Consider the following 24,399-nt stretch of genomic DNA (forward strand, 5'->3'; position numbering starts at 1 on the left):
TTTTTTTTTTCTTTTTAATGTTTTTGTAAAGATGGAGTCTTGCTGTGTTGCTCAGGCTGGTCTTAAACTCCTGACCTCAAGTGATCCTCTCGCCTCAGCCTCCCTTATTGTATGTGCTAGACTTTTATACTACTGGTAGCACAGTAGGTTTGTTTATAGTAGCATCACCACAGACACGTGAGTGATGTGTTGCACTACCACATTACAGTGGCTGTGATGTCACTAGGCAATAGGAATTTTTCAGCTCCAGTACAATCTTATAAGACCACTGTGGTACATGCAGTCCGTCATTAATCAAAACGTTATTATGCAGCTCATGACTGTACTGAGTAGTCTCAGTCATTCACAGTCAACCTAGCAGAATGAGGTCCATTTTTTAAAAGTATGTTATGATTTTCTTTCACTGATTGAAGAAATTTTTCCAAATTCTTTGTTTTTGTCTATCTATGTTTGGTTATTCAACAGGTATTTGTTAAATGCCTCTGAAATAGGCAAGGGTTCCCAGGGGTTGTATGAAATAAACAAATATGATTCATGTTTGCTCCCTCGGAGTTTGCAACATAATAAGGTAGAAATTCTCAAAAATATGATCTGCAGCAGGAAGATCAGAGCCACAAGAGAGGTACAATAAAGGGCTATCACTTCTGAGAGCTGAGTCTGTCACTGCTATTCAGTGAAGACTTTCTATCTCTGCACAGGCCTGTGTCTACCGTTTTCATTTTGTAAAAGAAAAATCTGATGAGAATTTATGTTTACTATTTGGCTTAAAATGTATAACTACCTCTAAGGTACTACTGGAAATCACACCATGTCAGAGGCCATGTGAATGCATAGGCACTGGCCCCTGCCTGCTAGTTTGGTGAGTCCAAGGTACTAACCAAGAGCTTTCTTTTGCATTTGAGAGTACCTTCTTTTTTCATATACATTATACAAACTGCTCTATTAATCTACTTGGAATCATCTGGGGCTCTTTCTTTTTTGAACAACCCCCATAGAGTCCCTCAAAAACCCTATTGATGCTATCTTTAAAATGGGTCCTGAATATGTATTCTAGGAAAGGCTGTAATTAGAATATTTTTAGAATTTGCAACAATCAATTCCTGCATGCAGTAAGCCCTTTTAAGTAGAGTTATGCATATTTCTTCATGTTTTAGTTTCCTTCAGGTGAAGACCCATGAATAGATCCTTCATCCTTGAGGTTCACATTAGACTGTGAATAAGTTGCATATAGACGACGGAAATTCCCTTACAGTTCTGACCTTCAAGAGAGGCTTCATTCTTGCTCCCTAAGTCATCTCCCATGGAACTTAAATCACCATCTATAAAACAAGTTATTTGGGAAGTCCTTTAATAAATGCTGACCTCATGAGCAGTTTAAAACTCACTGGTGCTTAGTTCCAAAGCTGATGTTTCTGTTATCACTGTGGGTTTTCCTTCTCAATACCACTCATGGACTAAGCAGAAAAATATCACCTTTCTGTTGAGACAAGATACAGTAAATATCATGACAAAATGAATGACAGCATTTTAATGAAAACTACTATGTGACCTCTATCTTGAGAAAATTGGACTTGTTATAATACAAATGTTTTATCACTGATGAGTCCCCACATCAGACGTTATGCCACAATGTCAACCATGAGGTTTGCTGAATTTGTAAGGTTTTCCCTGGACCTGTCAGACCTTTGTGGAATTAATCCTTCATATTTGTAATAGGAGTTTCCACAAGATGAATACTTCATTTCTCATGAATCATAATAAAGCAGCCTGTGCTTTGTCAGCAGAGTGACCTCTGCAGTCTTTTATCTTCAAGAGAAAAGATTAGACTCTCTATTTTATGGATAATGAGGTAGGTTGTTGGTCTCTTGGCACCTTCAGTAACTGCACTCTTTGTGGTCTTGTTTCAGCCTGTGATAAACTGATCAGAGGGTGACTATAGCAAATCTCTTAGCATGACAAATTCCCTCCTAAATTTGAGGGTAATTTTTTTCTATAAGTAGCAAAGTTAATAGGTGTGAACTCATAGACTTTTATAATATTAGAGCTGAAGATGCCTCGAAGTGATCTAGTCCAGCCTCCTTGTTTTATTAATGAGTGAATTGATTCCCAGTGGTGTAGCCCATACTTAGAAGGCTAATGAGGGGCAGATCAGACAAAGAACTCAGGTCTCCTGACCCCTGTGCTGGGAGCTTTCTTTTGCAATTAAAAGTGCGTTCTTTTTTCATATAAATTACATAAATTGCTCGGTTAATCTCCTTGGAGTCTTCTGGGGCTCTTTTCTTTTTTGAGCAACCCACATCTCATCCCTCAAAACCCTACTGACACTATCTTTAAAAATGGGTCCTGAATATGACCATTTCTCACCACCTCTACTGCAATACCTTAGGCCAAATCTCATCATTTCTCACCTGAACAATGGAAGTAGCCTCCAATCTAGTTTCTCTGCTTCTTCCAATGACCTCTATTCTCAAGACGGCAACCAGAATGATCCTTTAAAACAGGGTTTCTCAATCTCACCACTACTGATGTTTTGGGATGGGTGATTTGTTCTAGTGAGGGCCTGACCTGTAAATTGTAAGGTGTGCTACATCCCTCTACACAGGGGATGCCAGTAACACCCCCTCTCAGTTGTGACAACCAGAAATACCTCCAGACATCACCAGAAATTTCCTAGGGGACAAAATTGCTCCTCCATTGACAACTACTACTTTAAAACGTAAATTGGACCTTTTTGCTCTCCTTATGGAAACTCTTCTGTAAATTTGACAGAGTTAAAGCAAAATTCTTTCACTTGCCTATGAGGTCCCATTCAATCTCACTGTGACCTCTCAGATCTTGCTTGCTGGAACTCTCTCATTCACTCCAAACAAGCTATTCCTGGGATGGGCTCGTCACACCTGCCTGGGTGCCTTAGCATCCTCTGCCTGCGGAGTTCTTCCCCTAAGTATCTGCTCCATGTCTGTGATGAACTGAGGGTTTGCGTCCTCCAGAATTTATGTGTCAAAATCCTAACCCCCAATGTTATAGTATTAAGAGGTGGGACTTTGGGGAAATAATTAGGGTTATACAAGGTCATAAAGGTAAGGCCATAATGATAGGATTACATTTCCTATAAGAAGAAGAGACATCCAAGCTCTCTGTCTCCCCATGAACAAAGAAGAGGTCATGTGAGCACACAGTGAGGTAGCGGCCACCTACTAGCCAAGAAAAGAGGCCTGAGAATATGAGACCTGCCTTGCTAACACCTCGATCCTGGACCTCCCAGCTTCTAAATCTGTGGGAAATAAATCTTTTTAAGCCACTCGTCACTCAGTCTGTGGTATTTTGTTATGACAACTTAAGCAGACTATGACCATATCCTTCTTCACAATATTTAGGTCTTTGCCCGACTCTTACCCTCCTCAATGAAACCTTCTCGAAATACCACAACTCCTCCCTTTCCCTCTTGATTTTCTTTTAGAGCACTTAGTCTCTTCTGACATTGTACATATCTGCTCAGTTAGTTCTTTATTGTCTGTTCCTTCCTACTAGAATATAAAACATAGAAGGATAGGAATTATTAGGCTGCTTATTATGGATTATTCAAGATCGTTTGTTTCCAGCCTTGAATAATGCCTGATGCAGTAGGTGCTCAATAAATATTAGATGGATGAAGGAATGGCATGAAGATGTTTTTAAGATCTTTTACACCACTGCTAAGCATTACAGTACAAACAAAATAATATTACAAAGTTTATGATTTCAGTTGCATTTTGTCAATGCAATATTTTTCCTTTGGCCTTTAAAGCAAAATTTCAAACTTAATAGGCTTACTGACAAAGTGCTACAATAAATGTGCCACTAAAAAGCAAGCAATTTTCCAAGTAGGAGTGAAAACTATGACACGTAGTACAATTGAGTTCCCCTTTGAGAAAACTTAACCGAAAACAATCCAATTAAGAATGGGTATAGAAGGATCCTTACAATAACAAGTATCAAATTTGAATATAAAATATGATCACAACCATGTGGATAATAAAGCAAATCATTATAAATTAAGAAATAAATAATTTCCTGGAAGGAAATGCACAGAAACTTTAACAAGTTCTGTTAAAGTGATCATTATTGGATAAGCAAGGTTATGGACAATTATTATGATATATGATTTTATGTCCATATTTTTGTATTGTGTACAGTAAATATGGGTAACTTGATAAGAGGTTTCTAAAAGTTGCTCACTCACTTCACAATAAATGGCATCTCTAAAGCTTGTCCACTGGCTGCCATCAAAATGGAGATGATCCCATGCACTGGGTATTCCTTAAATCACACTTTTTCTAAATATCATGAGAACATTCCTTAGTGTTTTAGTTGACAGTTCTGCATTTATAAAATGCCATCCCTCTCTCTACTTAGAGAAAGACTGATGAAAAACACGGCAGAGAAAGCTAGCTTATATTTTGTCAAACTGAGAGGGAAGAAGGCTCAAACCCAGGGCAGATTAAGCAACACATCAAAGTTTCTCTTTTTAGTGTTAATTTTGTATGAGACCTGGGGAATGATAACCTACATGTCCGAAAGTGTTACTTGTTGGGCTGGAAAAGAAATTTCATTACAATTTGCCTGGTATCACACAGCAAAATCAAACTGCTGCTTAGAGAGTTAGCTCTTGGGGCAACAAAGGAATGAGGAAGTTACTCCCCAACTCCAATTTAGCCCTTATTATTGTTTTTTACCATTGGATTTAGCCAGAGGACACTCAGGCAGTTGCCTGGGGCACACACTTCTTGCCCTTTAAAAACCTCAGATCTCTGCAAAGCTTCTTCAGCTTTGTGGAAGATGTGCTCAGCATGTCAGAAGTGGAGCCTCTGTGTGGGCCCACTAAGAGATTTCAGCTGGGACAGTTGCTTTGTGAACTACACATCTTACCTTTATATTTCCAAATTTAGTTTCTTGTAAAGGGAAGAGAAAAAGAATCATGGTGACAAGAGCAAATCGGTTCAGCACCGTTTTACTGAGAATATTTGGTGGTGTTGCACTTGGTGAACAAATGTCCTGACGCTAAAGTCACTTTTCCTGATTCAGTCATGCTAGCTTTCCAAGAATTTACTCTTCTCTAGATATGTGACAACTGAGGAGCATAGTAGGAATTTATTTGCTAGTTGCTTACTTTAGCTATGGTCTTAAGAAGGAATTTCGTGGAGTATAGGTTTCCCAGATAAAATACAGGATGCTCTGTTATATTTGATTTTGAGTAAATAACAAATAATGTTTTAGTATAAGTAGGTCTTATGCAATATTTATTTAGTATAAGTATTTAGGACATGTTTACACTAAAATTTATACTAAATTTGTTTTTCATATGAAATTCCAATATAACTTGTGTCCTTAATTTTTGTTTCTAAATCTGGCAACTCTAATGAGGGAGGAACTTCGACTGTTCCTTTTAAATTTTCACCTAAATTTTCATCCATAGCTTCCCTATATTTTAATGATCCTTAATACATTCTCACAGTAAAATGCATATGTTTTCTTTCCTGATCAGCCTTTTTTTACATTATTTAAGTTCAGGAATTAATTCCATATAACTTAATTCATTTCTGATTTGCATTTTTTAGTAATAAAAATTTGTCTTAAATGGCTTTAAAATGTTAGTCTCTGGCAACTGAGGAATGAACGTAATCATTTAAAAATATGACCACGTGTTCTGACAATTTTTTTAAATGTCTTATCGAAGTGCATAAAATGGCACCAGTACTTCACAGAAACCTCAGTAGTCATAGGTGCTGATCCTTTGGTGAGTGTACACTTTCTCTCTCTGGTCTAGTGGAAGTTAAAGTCTTCCATTAATGGGAAATACACAAAGTTCACCCTCAGGTTACAGCACAGCTAAATGGCTATTATAGTTTTCCCATCTAAACACTAAACTAGACTAAGGAGCAGATCAGCCAGGAGCCAGGGAAGTGTCTACAATTATACTGCACAACTAAAATGGAACAAAAGAAAGGCAATGTGATAAAGACTACTGGATGAACCCAAACTTCTTTTGGAAGAGGATTGCAGCTATTGTTGCTGTTTAGAAGAAATCCTTTTGTAGCCCTTTATGTGAAGAATCGAGAATATTCCAAGGAGTATTCTAAATGTCCAAATGACCATGGAAGTTTAATTTTGCTGAATGGGGTAAGGTCATTTGGGGCCCAAACAGTGTGCTGGTTGTAATAGAGGAAATATTAGGTATTGTAAACAATAGCCCTCTTTCTTGATCCTTTCTCCACTTCAGCCTTTCAAAGATAAATATATAATAAATATTAATAAAACGTGTTGAAATAAGTGTTCAATTATTTGCCTTTCTAGATTATCCTTCTACGTTCACCTACTTACTTAGAAAAATAATCAACCCAAATTACACAAATTCCTCAAATATGAAACATCATGACAAGACAGTACAAGGGAGGCAAGAATCCCCTTGCTCCAATCCAGGCTACCAGATGTTTTGGAGCAAAGTTCTTGAGCTTTAGTTAATGCAAGAATTCCTGGAAGACTTCTTCAAGTACAGATTGCTGGGCTCTGCTGACACAGTTTCTGGTTGGGTAGGTATGGGGCAGGGCCTAGAAGTGTGCATTTTTTAATTTTTTTATTTTTAATTGGCACACAATAGTTGTACACATTTATAGGATACAGGCTGATATTTTCTTACATGTATACAATGTTTGGTGATCAAATCTGGCTAATTAGCATATCTATCACCTCAAACAGTTATCATTTGTTTGGGTTGGGAATATTCAAAATCATCTCTTCCAGCTATTTGAAAATATTCACTAAATTATTGTTAACTTTAGTCAACAGACAGTGCTATAGAGCATTAGATACTCCTCCTGTCTAACTGCAATTTTGTATTCCTTAAGCAACCTCTCTCTATCCCCTCCCCACCCTTCCCAGCCTCTAGTAACCATTGTTTTACTTAACATTGTGCATTTTCAGCAGGTTCCCAGGAGGTGTTGCTATTGCAAGTCTAGGGACCGTACTTTGAGAACCACTGTTTCAGAATTTATATTCTGATGTTCTAAACCCAGTGAAGTTAACATATGCTTAGGGATTCTGTTAATTCATGTTTGTTTGTTTTTGTTTTTTAAATTTCCTGCTCCATTGCATAGCCTCACAAGTATTATAATTTTTTTCCAGGGCTAAAGACCAGAGTTACAGTTGCACATCTCATTGATATTTGATAAATTGAAAGTAGATTATATTGCATCATCCATAGAATTATTTTTATTTCCTTCAATGGAGGTCTTTTTATTTGTCTTAAGGAAAAAGAAGCAAACGTGGTAGCATCTATTTCTAACAAGAGATGATGGTGGCGTGGTTTTATGGGTTGATATGAACATTCAGGGATCATCAGAAACTCTGAGCATCCCCAAATGAAAGTTCGTGTAATTTTAAGTGATAAAATTAGGCATAGCAAGTTCTATGGGGATTTGTATGACATTTTCTAATCTCAAAATCTTGTAGGAGCTTTTTTTCCCCCACTTCCATGCTACCTTTCTAAATTTCATTTTGAGCTTCCATTGCCTTAACCAGAAGCTTTTACATTTTGGACCTGGAAGGAGATTTCTGACTCCATAGAGAATTATTTTTTATACTTAACAATGTTTGATATTGTAGATAAAATGTCATGCCTTAAAAATCCCATTTTAAGCTAGTTTGCCTCTGCGACTGAATGGTCTTTGGACCTAAGAAGAATGTGACAAAGAGAGCAAGCACAAAGCGACTAAGCTTAGAGAAACATTTGTACTATTTGATCATTTTAGTGAGTTTCTAAAATATATTAAGAATATTCTCTATGTATAGATAATTAATATAAACTTGAAATGTCTTTGGCAGTGTTATTTCTGATGCTTATTTATGTCTGAGAAAACTAAAACAAATAGATAATAAAAGTTCTCCCTTGGGACATTCCTCAAGAGTAGTCCTTCTTTTATATCCTCATCAGGAAGCATGGAAGGTTTTGCTATCTTGGTATCTGCTTACAAACTATCATTTTACACAAAAAAATTAAAAAGGTTGAGAAGAAAGAAGAGGTGGAGAAGGAGGAAGTGTAAGAGGAGGAGGAGAAGGGGGAGAAGGCCCAATGATAATCTGACACTTAATTACTTTTCTTCAGACCAATATAGATAAGAAAAGCTAGCCAAGCGTTAAATACATATATGGCTTTGTCCCTATATTTTAACCAAGTATTTAGAAATCTTCCCAAACCAACATTTGGAGTGAAAGGGAGAGATGGAAACAGTCATTTTTATGGTGAACTCTGCTGTCAGACTCTGTTGTGTAAGTTTCTTAATGGATGGGATTTTGGAACTTTCCAGTTTATTTCTCCAAAATATATTACAGTTGCCTTAAGTGATTTTACAGCAGAGTTAAAAGGATTTCTTGGCCGGGCTCGGTGGCTCACGCCTGTAATCCCAGCACTTTGGGAGGCCGAGATGGGCGGACCAAGAGGTCAGGAGATCGAGACCATCCTGGCTAACACGGTGAAAACTCCTCTCTACTAAAAAATACATAAAACTAGCTGGGTGGTGGGGGACGCCTGTAGTTCCAGCTACTCGGGAGGCTGAGGCAGGAGAATGGCGTAAACCCGGGAGGCGGAGCTTGCAGTGAGCTGAAATCTGGCCACTGCACTCCAGCCTGGGCGACAGAGCAAGACTCCGCCTCAAAAAAAAAAAAAAAAAAAAAAAAAAAAAAAGGATTTCTTTCTTTCTTTATGAAGCAAGGCTTGGAAATGTAACTATTTGAGGTTTCAAGGGAATGGCCATTGGACACCTTAAAAATAAAACCAAATAAAATAAACTTCTCCATTAGGTTTTCTCCTGGATAAAATCATCACCATTGTAATTCTAATGTAAAAGTCTCTGCAGCATTGTAAAATAGGAAGTTTAGTTTTGATTCTCAAAATGAGTTCTTCTGTTATCTTCCCATGATCTCCTTTCATGTATTTTCCAAGAGGTCTACACTTTCATTGAACTCTGAGTGCCTAATTCCAGACTACAACTTTTTGAGCCACAGGCTCCAAAGTTACTTCTACTTGTTGTCTTCTTCAGTTTTATCATCTCTGTCTTCCTCTCTTCATACATTAAATCAGCGTAGTTGATTTAAGATTAATTACTGGATGAAGTCATTTTAAAAAATTGTTTTATATTAAGAAATTATATACTGTTGGGCAAAATCTTTCCAAATGGAACCAGTACACTAAGAGAAAGGGTTCAGGGGGACCTAAATTGATGTCAATGTAATGTATTCGTGGGACATTTCTTAGGCCTGTGCGAAATACAAGGAAGTTGAAGGTAGCCTTGCCTAATGACACAGGGTAGTTTTCTGTGCCCCTTCGCCTGCAGGAAATCTTCCGCAACACGCAGCACTCCTGCCTGGGCCTCACTGGGCTCTGAGCTGGCCGCTGAGCTGATTCCGCCCACTCAGCCTGACACGCTGTGCTCGGCTGGTGCTACCACCCCTGATCCCACTCCCACTATAGGCTTGCCAGGCATGGAGCGGTGAGGGGTGTCTGAGTGAGTGAGTGCAGAGTTCAGCGATGGCACAGGGTCAGGTGCGCCAGCGGCTGCGGTGGGGCAGGCAGCTTTAGTTGCCGGCAGCTGGACCAGGCATACTGCAAGCAAATTCTGCCTAGGATGCACGTGTCTAGACCGGGGGGAACACGGTGACACCCACAAAACTTAGAGACGCCAGCAACCGCAGAGCCCCAAAAGGGTGTTACAGCACATCACCGTTTGTTTGTTCCCGCAACCCAGCAAACAAGGGTGTGTCAGAGCTCTGACTCAGGAAGTCCCAAGGTCTTCGCCTCCAGAAGGGTTGCAGCTCTTCTCGCCTTCCTGCCATATGCAGCACAGGGAACGGGGCAGGGGTTGGGCAGGAGTGTGTTTCGGCTCCTTAGTGTTACAGCTCATTCAGTCCTGCTGCCCCACTCTGGCCCACGGCTCTTGGGCTGGCCCAGACCCACTGCCGCTTCTTGTCGTCTTGGATGGCCCTCCAGGCAGCAGTGGAGGCCTGGAGGGCTACAGTGTTACAGCTCCTTTTGCACCTGCTGTTCAGTGGGTCCCAGGTTCTTGTCCTGCATCCCAGAAGAATGAGTTTATGTGGACAACTGGAGAGTGAGCAAGGCGGAGAAAAGTTTCATTGAGTGACAGAATATCTCTTAGCAGAGAGGTGATCTGCAGTGGGTCGATCCCAGGTGTGGCTGAGTCTGGAGTTTTTATAGGCTCAGAATGGGGGAGGTGCAGGCTGTAGGTAGCCTTGGAAAAGGCAACATTCGATTGATTAAAAAGCATTATTCAGGCTGGGCCCATTGGCTCATGCCTGTAATCCAAGCACTTCGGAAGGCTGAGGCAGGCAGAATAACTGAGGTCAGGAGTCCGAGACCAGCCTGGCCAACTATGGCCAACATGGCCGTCTCTACTAAAAATACAAAAATTAGCCAGGTTTGGTGGCGTGTGCCTGTAATCCCAGTTACTCAGGATGCTGAGGCGGGAGAGTCACCTGAGGCAGAGGTTGCAGTGATCCAAGATCGCATCACTGCACTCCAGCCTGGGAGACAGAGCCAGACTCCATTGCCCCAAAAAAAGAAAAAAAAAAAAAAAAAAAAAAAAAAAAAAGAATTATTCAGAAAGAACCAATCAGGAAAGAACAGGCAAACAGGAACAGAAGTTCTCACTCTGGTCCCAGACTCCATTCAGAACCAGCAGCCCAGGTTTCAGGCTTTAGGCTGTTTTCAGCTTGAAGGTTGGGTTTCACTGGCGACCTACCCCTGTCTGCCTGGGAATTTGTCTGCCTCCTGCCACTGTCACTATCATGAACTGAAACTTAGAAAAGGAGACCAATAGAATCACATCTACGATTTCTCTATTAAACTTGATTCACCGGGATCCATCTCTTCTATAAAACTAATCACTAATGCAAGCTACTTAAAGCAGTGAGGTGCCTATATCCCAAAGCCATACATTCAAAATATAATTGTTATAAAGAGTACAAAAAGCTCAAATTGCCAGTGAACTGCAAGGGTAATTGTGTTAAAGAAAAGTTGATCTATGTACTCACAGCACTGAAAACTGTCATAACCTCCTTGTTTCAGACTAAGTGGATTATTTATGTGTGATAATGGGCACATATGCTCATTAACATGCTGTCATAAACAGCTGTGTTAAATGTATTATGTGTTCTGTGACATAAATAAGGTGCTCAACATGAGGTTGTGTTTAAAATATAGGCCCCAGGAAGAACAAAAAAGCAATAAATGCTTTCTAATATAGTTGCCTGGTCTTGAATTTCAAATTTATTTCTTCTTTATTAATGCTACTTGTATGGAAATTGTGGGTATTACTCTAGTGAAATATCTTGGCATTCAAGGACATTAGAACTTCTTTCTGCTGTCTCATCTTTAGTGTTTCTCAAGCCAGGTTTGCTAGCTTGTGATTCTTTTCTGGTAGAGGAAGAGATCATGTAGACATGGGAAAGGTATTTTCAGCAAAATCAGTCTGCATTGATTCAGCAAGCTTAGAGGAAGGCTCATTTGACAGATGCTCTCACCCAATCTTGTTTTGAAAGCCTCCACACTAGATATTGAACTTAGAGATCATCTAGTTCAACTTCTTAATTTTTGCAGATGAGGGAACTGAGTTTCTGAGGACTTAAAAGACCTTTCTGAGTCATGAATTTTGAAGTGACAAAGCCAAGACCTAAGGCTAGATATCCGGACACCCCATTCAACGTACTTCCCACTAGAAGAACAGGATGTACTATAATTGGGTTGGCTATGCCAAAAGGATCTGTGGGGAGAAGGAGCTTATTTGAAAATAAAGACACCAGCCTGCTGTCATCTGGGATGTTCATCAATATCTATAGTAGAGTTATGTGCTCACCATTATTTTACAATTTATATTAATTCAAACTAAGTTCCAGATGCTTTCTGAGTTAGTGGCCAAGGTGAAAGGAATGAGTATATGACAGTGAGTGACACAAGACATCATTTGGCAAAATAACAGACTTCAAACATAAGTTTTAGAAAAATTGAGTATGCAGGAATGAAGCAAATAAAACCAGGGAGAAACCGTGAGAAGCTGTTCTGCCTTCTCTTCACTGGAAAATAGGGTGTACAAAGATAGAAATAGTTTCTGTCCATCAGAAGAGTATGAGCTAATCCCTTATGAGAATATGGATTACCTGCAATTTAGATGCTTGCCTTTTAAATGACAGAAGAATGGAATGATTTTACGAAGTACAACTAAAAGTGTTCCCATTACAGAAAAATTAAGGAAGCTAATGAAGTCGAGTTTGCTATGCTGAAAAAAAAAAAGAAGACTAAAACATAATTTAGGTGGTATTTTTTAAGAAATTAAATGCTGTTTCAAACAGATAAAGGGATCTTAAAGAAAATGTCCATCTCATGCATTTTCACGCAAGGTGTTTCAGAAGAAAATGGGATTAAACATCAGCAAGAAAATTCAGTTAGACTCTTTAAATGATTAAATATTGAAAACAAGATACCAAGGGATATTGTAGAATCTCTAGCCTCTAAGATTGTGCAAAATGAAATTGAAAGTAATTTGACTTGAATGATTTAAGCATACACCTGTCTGAGCAAATGGTGGAGCCAATGACCTCCTGAAACCTTGTCAAGGTCTTTGACTCATCATGTGAGTATTCTGTCAAATGCTATGCTGCCAGCTTCGATAACAATATACTTTAACTAATTATACTTGCTCCCTCCCCTCAAGATTCTTAAATGGCTTTCTCTTACCTCGTTGATTATTTATGTTCATTTATGTTTATGAAAAAATTTCAACTGTTATATTTATTTAGATTTCCAAGTCCATGAGAAACATTTGGATGAAAATTAAGACCCTTCGGGGATTTGTGATTTTAGGTAGTGACTTTATTGACTTGCTTCTGCCAGTGGGATTTACCTATTTTAAAACCCAGCTGAGCTTTGTTCTAAAGAACTTTACCCATGCTGTTCAGAGTTGACTTTTATTCCTACAGAACACTGTATCTGATTGGATATTTTAAAAGTTTCAATGGATGCCATAATCAGAATGCAGAGATAGAAATAGTCTCCCCCAAAATCTTAGCTACCACACTAATAACTATTGCTACTTTAAAATATCTAGTTTTATTTGGAAAATATTAGTTTTTTCTGCTTAAATTTTCATGTACTGACTGATAGGTGGTAATAAGCATGCCAGGATTTATATGAATTTGCAATTTCTCATAGTATTAAATTTTGGAACCAATTGTTTTCTTAATTGCCGTTACCTCGACTGGGTACTTTTTTACTTATTTAACATAATATCCTTGATTTTAGTTTTTATTTATTTTTGGACATTTTTCAAAGCCCTCAGCTTTTGTGAAAAGCTTTGTAAAGAACAGAAAGGGAATCTAAGCCTGAGATTTATTTGAATACATGAACATATTTCCCTTTGCTCTCTTGTTCCAGGTTTTCAAATTAAAGCTTTCACAGCACTGCGCTTCCTCTCAGAACCTTCTGATGCCGTCACAATGCGGGGAGGAAATGTCCTCCTCGACTGCTCTGCAGAGTCTGACCGAGGAGTTCCAGTGATCAAGTGGAAGAAAGATGGCATCCATCTAGCCTTGGGAATGGACGAAAGGAAGCAGCAACTTTCAAATGGGTCTCTGTTGATACAAAACATACTTCATTCCAGACACCACAAGCCAGATGAGGGACTTTACCAATGTGAGGCATCTTTAGGAGATTCTGGCTCAATTATTAGTCGGACAGCAAAAGTTGCAGTAGCAGGTAAGTGGATTCTTCCTTCTCTTCCTCCTCCTCCTTCCTCTCTTCTTCTTATTCTTTTTTGGGGATAAGAAAATAATTTTTGTAGAAATAATGTACATTTTTTAAATGTTTTAAATTTTAAATTGACAAATAATTATATATTTTTATGAAGTGCAATGTCATGTTTTGATGTATGTATCCATCGTGGAGTGATTATATCAAGCAAATTAACATATCTGTCACCACATACTTACCTCTTTTCTGTGGTGAGAGCATTTTAAGTCTACTCTTTTAGCAATTTTGATGTATACTACGTTGTGCAATAGATATTAGAAGCTTATTTCTTCTCTCTAACTGAAACCTTGTGCCCTTTGACAAACATATTTCCATTCCTTACCACGCCCCATCTTCCCAAGCCTTTGGTAACCATTCTGCTCTCTAGTTCTATGAGTCTGTCTTTTTTATAATAGATTCTACCTGTAAGTGAGATCCTGCAGTATTTTTCTTTTAGTGCCTGGCATGTTTCCCTTAGCATAATATCCTGTAGGTTCATCTATGTTATCACAAATAACAGGATTTACTCTTTTTTAAGGCTGAATAGTATTCCATTGTATGTATGTATATATATATCATACACACACACACACACACACACACACATATATATATAAAATATTTTCTTTACCCATTCACCCATTCATGATTGATTCCACATCTTGGCTCTTGTGAATAATGCTGCAATTAACACGAAGTATAGATATCTCTTATACACCCTCATTTCAATTCCTTTGGATATATACCCATAAGTGGGATTGGTGTATCATATGGTAATTCTAATTCTAGTTTTTTGAGAAAGCTACATAACGATTTTTCATAATGGCTCTCTAATTTACATTTTCACAAACAATGCACACTTTTAAGAAAAAGGAAAGATGAAAAAAGATTCATGTTTATTCTCTCATGGTTTTGACGAACCTTTCTCCTTAAATTAGCTTAGAAAACAGTCATAGGACCTGAACTGGCTGCATAATGTTATGAGATTTTTTTTAAACAAAACTTTCAAGTTGACTTACTACTTATATCTAAGGGAGGACTTCTTAATAGAAAAATATTAGAAAAAAATAATTTTCTAATTCTACTTTACAGCTTCATTAAATGCGAAACTTTTGCAGAGTCAATTTTTTCGTTGTTGTGCCTTAAGAAGAGTAAATTTTATTTTAATTATAGTGGCATGGCCTACAACATATACATCTCAAGTGAGAAATAAAAATTGCTTCTAGTGCTTCCAAATTTCTTAATACTTGGTAACATGTTGGCTCAACAGCTGAGTAATAAGATGAATAGTTTTGTTTTCACCTGGATACACTAAAGTCATGTAGACCCTGAAAAACTGGTACTGATCATTCTGGAATCCATGATATTGCTATTTCTGCCCCACTCTTCTGGTTAGAAGGCAGCTCATAATTATTTCTGTTGGCCCCTGAAATGTTAGACCTGCAAAGAGAAGAATCAGTTTTTTCACTTGTTACTATAATGATTTCACCAAAACCTGGTGTTTTTTTTTTTAACATTTGTATTGACCATAAAGCAAGGCAAGCAGATCCAACTTGAAATAAATTTAAGTTATGAATGGGTAAGCAGATTTGAAGGGCTGCTTTCAACATAATCTTTAGTTCTCAGTAAAAACAAAATTGAATCATAGGCTGTTTAGTCATTTGTGGTAGGCTTTCTTTCCCAGGCCCTACTTAGTCTAGTCTCATCTTGGAAGACTGATCAGAATGATAACTCATTTTCATCATAACAGGACAATTGGGCAGAACCACCACTCCCTCATGCACTCTCCTAGTGAGGGTTTGAGAAAATTCAATCTGAAAGAGGTGATTTTGTCAGGCGGTGCTGTGAAGAATTACATCTCATAGATATGTGGTTAATCCCCATATCTAGCTTCAAATTACTCTTCTGTAGCTTCTTTTCTCTACTAAGAACTCTGCAGAGGAATGTTTTGTCTCCCTAAAATGTGTATATTGAAATTCTAACCCCCAATGTGATCGTATTGGGAGGTGGAGACTTTGAGAGATAATTAGATCATGAGGGTGGAGTCCTCATGAATGTGATTAGTGCCCTTATAAAAGGAACCACAGAATACCCCTGCTCCTTTCACCATGTAAGGATGCAATGAGACATCTGTAATCTGCAACCCAGAAGAGGACCCTCATCAGAAACCAATCATGCTGACACCCTAATCTAAGGTTTCCAGCCTCCCGAACTTTGAAAAATCAATGTCTGTTGTTTACAGGCTACCCAGTCCATGATACTTTGTGAAAGCCACCCAAACTGATGAAGGCAAAGTTTTCCATAGTCAGTTAAGACAGATTTTACCTAGAGGTAGACGGGCTAGCCATTCTGCTTTTCTTTGGACTGACCTGGTTTTTGCACTTGAAAGTCCTATATCCTGGGAAGCCACTTGAGTGCCAAGTAAAACCAGGACAGTGGGTCACTCTACCTCGAGGTGTCCTTGGTCTGCTTTAGCAATGATAGACTGAGGTGCAGATGCAGAAAACCCCCTCTACTCAGGAGACAGGCCAGGTGATATCCTGATCATGAAAATCAAGGCTATAAAGTAACTGGAACCTTGGATTGATGGGTGTCTGAAATTTGATTGATGAGCATAAAGTGTAGAGAGAACTGAATGTTAATGTTAATTATGATTGATTAGGAGAAACAAGTGGAATAAATGCTGCAGATCTGGCAAAAGCAGCTTTCTCAGAATGCTCCAAATAAAGTGGAAAGGGGACAATTTGACTTTCAGTCACTAGAGAATTTCTGCCCTCATAAATCCCACCCATCAGTTGTCCACAAGGCGAAAGAAGGTCTACTGATTTGAATGAGGCAGGCTAGTATTTGATGCCTTATTACAAAAGGCAGTTGCCTATGCACTGTTAATGAAAACGGCCTTTCATTAACTGCATTCATGTTACGTTGCAGTTTCAGTCTTCGTGCAATCTACATTCACGTTCACATGTTCTGTCTTTCAGTAGTGAACTGAAGAACAATTCCTTCTCTGTGATATATTAATATACAGTGGCTTGGTCTTTAGTATTCTGTACAAGGATAGGTGCATGGATTCAGTCACTGAGTTACAATCTCATATTAGATTGTATCATTTCAAGGCAATAAGGCTGTTCACAGCATTTTAAACCATGCTGTTTGGCAACACAGAATACATTAATGTTATGTCTGCTGAGGTTAAGATTGCCAAACCACTAGAATTCACAAGGGGCATATATCTTCCTAGTAATAAAGACCATGGATCTGATTTAATCTCATTTTTAAAGCATTAGCAGTCAATAAACCAGTCACCACTAAATGGTAACAGTAGGCTTTGCTTGGGTAAAACAAAACAAAAAAAATATTTTGTACTCTCAGGTGCTGTATAGAGCCCATATTAAATAATGTCCCTCTTCCATTTTTGCTTTCTCAAAGTGTCTTTTGATAAAAAGAAGTGTAGCAAATGAAATCTGTCTTTAATCAGTCAGCATATTTTACACAATGATCTTGCCATGCACCATTCATCCTATTTTCTAGGAGCTTCTCAAGTGCTCTTTAAGACTTGAGTGCACACTTGGCTGGAGAGGGAAGGAGAGTAGGAAAGATAAATGAAGAATTATCATTCCATCCAGCATTTTGTTAAAAATTGCAATGTAACAGGCTACTGACTATCAGTATTTCTACTCATTTTGAGTTCTATCAGTAAAGAATGCCTGGGCTATTAAATCTCCATTTGAAAGCAACTTCATTACACTGACTGAAATTTGGGAATTTTATTTTTATCCAGTTAGCTCTAATCTAAAATGCTGCAGTGTTTCTGTGCCATGTATACTTCTATTTAGTCCTTTAGATTGAGAACAGCTGAAGAAGGGAAGCAGCACTGAACTTATCTATGATGCTTTCCTACCATCCTCTCTGCTGTGTGTCTAGCAAAGTATGTCATGTTAATAGTAGACATTTGCCTTACCAATGAAGACACGGGGCTTTATACCATATAAAGAGAACTTTCTGCTGTTGCCATCCTCCTGTCTACCTCTCCTTCTCTTGTCTCCCTTCTATTCCTCCTCCTGCTTCACTGGATTTCTGCAGATTAAACTCACCCATATATGTGCATACATAAACATACTCTTGATAAACTGAGTTGGAATAATTTGCTTTATGTATCAATAGTCTACAAATTAATTAACTATTGAAAACTTAGTGATTAGAAAATTGACTGTTTGGGAATGTTCAAGTGCCACTTAAAAAGGAAAAACCATGAGCATTTCTTCATTCCTTCCCTAACCTTTACCGTGAAAATGAACTTGCATCTGGCCAAGCACATCCTCCCTACTCTAGATGTTCCCAGATATCTGAGCCTCTGGATTTTCTTCTGTTCAGCAGACATAATAATAACCTACCTCCCAAGACTGTGGTAATTTTCAAACAACATGTAGGATGTAAAGCTCTAGTGCAGAGTAGATTCTTATTCAATGACAGCCATAGTATAAAGAGACCTAACAATGATTATTATTGCGTTATTTTAATAATTATTATTAGGAATGAACAACTTTCAATATTCCCATGTAATGATGCAAAATATGTTTTTTCAGGGCGATGAAAAATAGGCAACAAATCCTAAGACATACATATTGTAATCTTGGATCAGATATCTGCCTTTGCAATCTGTGAATACAAACTGGCAAGCCTGAATTGAGTTTTCAAAAAGTTAAATCTATGGAGATTTTTTGGCAAGCAGTGACCAAATCCCTTGGAATAAAGGATTCATTTTTGACCAGTGGATCTACTATTATGTTAATGTAATCAATACAGTTTGTACTGACCAGAGCAGGTGTTTGAGATTGAGCAACCTTGCAATCATTTCAGAAACAGGTGCAGGGCACTCCTCTCTACCTTTTTTAATGACTTTCCAACTGAAAAAGATTCACTGAAGCTGGTTCATGGGAGTTCACTTGGTCTCAACTTGGAGTTCAACACAACTGGTACCCTCCTGGGGATGAGGGATTAACTCCAATATGTAAGAAGACTAGATAACAACAGATTTCCTATGAATAAGCATAAACATCCCATTTTATTTTGTTTTTTAATACAACCATGACCACCTGTCCACCCATCCCCACACCTACCCGCCCACACAGCTCCTTGTCCACTGACTTGCCCTGCACGCTCTGAGGAGCACAGTTGGAGCCTAACTGGTACTTCTGTTTGCATTTATACTTCTGGGGATGGCGTAGGACAGGCTCCTCCAAGGGTAAACCAATGCTGACTGCTGGATACATTACAGTGTATTAGTGTATTTGTGTCCAGGTAGATTTGTCTTTGTTAATTTTTGAACATTTATATCTTAGTATTAAAACCACTGACTTGCTTTTTATAGCAGTTTCTGCTTCAGAAAGTGAATCTGTATACAGTACCTGGTAATGCTCAGAAACAGTCTGTGAGATAAGTACCCAAATTGACAGGTTAAGAACTTACTGGAAAAAGCTAAGAGCTCTATGGCCAGAGACTGGGACTTAGTCTAAATCCAGATGCACACTTATTCCCTTATCACTTTGCTTCTCAATCTAAGAACTATATTTCAGAACTCTGTAAACAATTTCTTATGTAATCAGTCATTTATTTTTAATCAATGAAATTCTCCACAATACAAATTAAAGAAGATAACAATAATGGTAATAATGATAATAATAATGAAAATCAATTTATCCATTTAGTGCCTTGAAAATGTCAACTCCTTTTGGGAAACACTATGATTTAGATGTTTTCTTCTAAGATGAGAAGATTTTGCTATCATAGCTATACATTCAATAGTGACACATGACAAATCTGTGTCAGAAAAACAGACAGCATATAATTTTTAAAATAAGCTCATAAATAATGGTCTTCTAGGAACACAATTTGGTGATCTTTTATCTTTCTACGTGGTTTTACAATTCAGGCCAAGTTTGCATATTTTTTTTCCTGCTTCTTAAAAATCAAGAAAATAAAAGGCCAACTAAATTGCATTTACTTGAGTTGTTATTTCATTCAGGGACATATTTTTTCTTTCCTATTACAATAGATGTTCAAGATGCAAATTGTCACACTCCGCTTTTAAATAACACCGGCATTATAATTAAAATTCCCCTGTGTTTTAAAAAAATAATTAGTTACTTGAGGAGTTGTTTCAGTGAATTCTTTTCTAGAATGCCTCCCATTTAAATGAGTTATGAAATAATTAGTGAAAGTATATTATGGTTAGAGAAGCTAGAATGAAGCATTTTGTGAAATGATAACCTGACCTTTATATTCTTACTTAAAAGAAGCTGAAAAAAACCTTAACTGAAGAGAAGGAAGAATAAACCACATTGCCTCAGGTCACTCAAATGTTATATAAAGGAAACAGCAAGAAAAATGTTCATATTCCTTCTCTCTACAGGAGCAAATATAAGAATTTTGCCTAGAAGGTCAACTTCATCCTGTGTAGCAGTTTGGAAAATGTATCCCAGGGCCCTTGAATATGCTCAGAATTCTATTTGGGAAGGTTCGGTTACAGCACAGAGCTTTCCATTTTACATTTATAGAGATATTGTTTATTTTCAAATGATAAGCAGAAAATTAAATTGCTCTGACTCTATGATTCTTAATGACTTAATGATCTTCATTTAGCTAAATGTTCCTATTGTTTTGTAGTAAAGCATAAGAGAAAGAAAAAATAAGAAGTAAATGTGGTCTTATAAGTAACTGCTGTATGTTTACTAGTCTTATCATTTTTCTTTAATTTTATTGCTAAATCAAACTGAGATACAGTCATCACTAATATTTCCCCAATGCCTATTCCATCACACAGCCCCCACACCCTCAACTTAAATAATTGCATTTTAGAGAGTAAGGTTTTAGTTGCCTTCTTCCTAAGTCAATTAACTTTGCAATAAAATTAAAATAGAAATATATTCCTGAAAAATATGCAGAGTGAAAAGACATCTTCTACATTATAAAATTTACAATAGAGAACTTGACAAGGCTTTTTATAGTAGAAGCATCAACAAAATAACCTAAAAAAAATTCCAACCTTTCATTTCCTTTTCTTTGTTATGAATTCTAATTCATGTGACAATAGAAATAGCTAATTATTCATTCTAAATTTAATCAGTATCTTAAGAGCTCTGTTCTTTTATTCAACTCTTAAGCTATTTACAGTTTGATTTTTGCTGGTACTGTAATGAAAATGCACGAGAAACATCTAACACAACTCAGTAACCAAAAACTCTTTTGAATTTTAGAAAACCTTTTTGGAATATAAAAATTCAAGTTTCTTGAAAAATGTCAAGATAAAAAAGATTCAAATCATACTAATGTGAGAAAAAATAATGTAATATCTTTTCCTTTACATCACAAGGAAAATATATTACACTATTAACCTTGCTAATCTGTTTAACAAAACACAGATTTACAAGAAAAAAGCATAACAAATTTATTTAAACAAAGTTATACACAAGTAACTTGCAGAAATGAAGACCCAAAGACATAGGGAAAGCTTTATATTTTTATGCTAAGTCTTACAAGAGAAGTGGAGAATTGTGGAAAAACATGATTGGACAGAGAGCATAGATAAATGGAAATAAATTGGGGGAAACCGAGTAAGGTCTGGTTGTTCAAACAATTGTCTGCATCTCTGTAGGATATTCCTTCCTGTATTAGTGTGTTCTCACACTGCTATAAAGAACTGCCCAAGACTGGGTAGTTTATAAAGGAAAGAGGTTTAATTGACTCACAGTTTTGCAGGACAGGGAAGCCTCAAAAAACTTACAATCATGGTGGAAAGGGAAGCGAACTTGTCCTTCTTCACATGACAGCAGGAAGGAGAAGAATGAGAGAAGTGCAGAGTGAAGAGGGGGAAAGCCACTCACAAAACCATCAGATCTCATGAGAACTTAGTATCATGGAACAGCATGGGGGAATGACCCCCATGGTTCAGTCACCTCCCATGAGGTCCCTCCCACAACAAGTGGGGATTACAATTTGGGTTATAATTCAAGATGAGATTTGGGTGGGGACACAGAACCAGACCATATCACTTCCCCTGGCTATGGGGCAGGACTCCTCTCACATGAGGGTTTCTGTTATGGACAGCTCTCACATAGAAAGGTGGGAGATAGTCAGAGAGTGACCTCCAAACCACCACATTTTGGTGTAGCATGTCCTGCACCCCATCATTAAGTAGAATAATTGTAGCATTACATTAGATAGCACAGTTGTACAATTCCAATGAAATAATGATGGATAATAACTTTAAGAACCTATTTCTGGTACTGATATTTTTCCTATTATATTTTTATGTGTATGGTAAAATATATTATTTAAACTCAATAATTGTATACAAAAATACTTGAGTTAAGATATTAATATTAGATACAAAGTTTTTCTACAAAGTAGACATTATAACCTAGAATGTGTCCTGGAAGCCAAGTAAATTAATTAGAGGAAATCATGGAAAATCTCAGTGTATGGTACCTCAACCTTCTTAAACTTGTACTGTCATAAGCAGTATATATAGATGAAAGTAATGAATACAGTTAGTAAACACAATTACTTATCTCCCTGTAAAAAGTTATTGTTAACAGTCTTTATATTTATAATATATTTCTATATACTCTATAATAAGCAGTCTAATACATTGGTCATTATATTTGTCCGTTTTCATATTGCTGATAAAGACATACCACAGACTGGGAAGAAAAAGAGGTTTAAAACAGTTCTACATAGCTGGGGAGGACTCACAATCATGGCGGAAGGAGGAGCAAGTCACATCTTACACGGATGGTGTCAGCAAAGAGAGAGCTTGTGCAGGGTAACTCCCCTTTTTAAAACTATCAGATCTTGTGAGAGTTATTCACTATCATGGGAACAGTATGGGAAAGACCTGCCTTCATGATTCAATTACCTCCCACAGGGTCCCTCCCACAACACATGGGAATTCTAGACGAGATTTGGGTTAGGACACAGTCAAATCATATCAGTCATTACACATATCACTACTAAATTTACCTATTATTTGGTAGACGTAAGAGTTAGAATAAATCAGAAAGGGCCATTTGGATTCATGAATGAGCGACATATTTTTGACCTAACAAATAAGTTGTTTTGGACCTTGAATTACGAAGTTAACATAAAACAATAATAATAAAACAACAATGATAAATATTTTTTATAGAAATTCAATAACCAGAGTAGGTCCCAAATTTCCAAATTTATCTCTTCATTCTATGTTATACTGGGAATGAACAAACACACACACACGTGCACACACACACACACCTGTGACTCTTAGTGATCTAGCCCAGAGTACTTTGGAAGTTTCCTGTTAAAAGACAGAGCCTTAGCCTCAAAGGTCAAAGCACTTCTGTTGAAAAGCCTTGTTTGAAAAATTCCCACAGCAACTGAGGAGCAGCTCTTAGGTACACAGAATTTATCACAGGTTCTTAACTAGCGCTTATTGTGAAATGTAACTCAGGTATCTCTAATTGGACCAGATGGAGCTATGGGGTTCTAATTTCTGGAGGGGAGTTAAGCCTCAAAGTTTGGTTTCTCAGAGTAACATGTCTACCTTCAGAATCCCAATGAGCATGTGTCAGAGAAAAGTTACATTTAAATAGTTTGATAGGCTGGATATGGTGGCTCACGCCTGTAATCCCAACATTTGGGAGGCTGAGGTGGCAGGATTGCTTGAGCTCAGGAATTCAAGATCAGCGTGGGCAACATAGTGAGACCCCTGTCTCCACAAAAAAGTAAAAAATTACCTGGCTGTGGTGGTGCATGGCTGTAGTCCCAGCTACTTGGGAGGCTGAGGCAGAAGGATCACTTGAGCCTAGGAGGTTAAGACTGCTGTAAGATGTGAGTGTGCCACTGCACTGCAGCCTGAGTGACAGAGTGAGACCCTATATAAAAAAAAAAAAAAATTTTTTAAACAAAAGTTTAAGAAAATACTTCGATAGGTCTCAGTATATCTGGGACTGGGAGTGGCAGCTCATGCCTGTAATCCCAACACTTTGGGAGGCTGAAGCAGGAGGATCACTTAAAGACAGGAGTTTGAGACCAGTCTGAGCAACATAGCAAGGTCCCGTCTCTACATAAGATTTAAAAATTAGCCAGGTATGGTAGTACATGCCTGCAGTCCTAGCTACTTAGGAGGTTGAAGTGGGAGGTTGCTTGAGCTCAGGAGTTCGAGGCCGCAATGATTTATGATTGCACCACTACACTCCAGCCTGGGCAACACAGTGAGATCACAACTTTAAAAAAAGATAGTTATATATGTGGGATATAGTTTGTGTGAGAGGATCTGTATTCTATCGCATCTGCATATTTCCCATGATGATCTCTAAAGGAATGAATGTACACTCTTTATATCCATTATTTATATTAACTCAGGTTACCAAGAGATATTTAAAGATAAACACAGTACATAGACACATTCACACACCTTTCCATTTAGATGGCTCTTCCTAGATAAGCCTCTGTGTCTTCAGTCTACTGATGAACACTACGGTCATAAAATCTGCTTGTTGATTTATAATCCTTGTTTTTTTAATACACGT

General features: G+C 37.6%; 1 protein-coding gene across 1 annotated transcript in view; it reads left to right on the top strand.

Moving 5' to 3' along the window:
* DCC (DCC netrin 1 receptor) overlaps positions 1-24,399 on the top strand; it is a gene marked incomplete at its 3' end in the record, with an annotated part of 618,462 nt that overhangs the window by 404,732 nt on the left and 189,331 nt on the right. The window contains exon 2 of the mRNA XM_011969058.1: positions 13,478-13,798. Coding sequence (XP_011824448.1) covers positions 13,478-13,798 — 321 coding nt within the window. The remainder of the gene's footprint in view (positions 1-13,477; positions 13,799-24,399) is intronic.

The sequence above is a fragment of the Mandrillus leucophaeus genome, unplaced genomic scaffold (assembly GCF_000951045.1).
Source record: "Mandrillus leucophaeus isolate KB7577 unplaced genomic scaffold, Mleu.le_1.0 Scaffold87, whole genome shotgun sequence".
NCBI lineage: Eukaryota > Metazoa > Chordata > Mammalia > Primates > Cercopithecidae > Mandrillus > Mandrillus leucophaeus.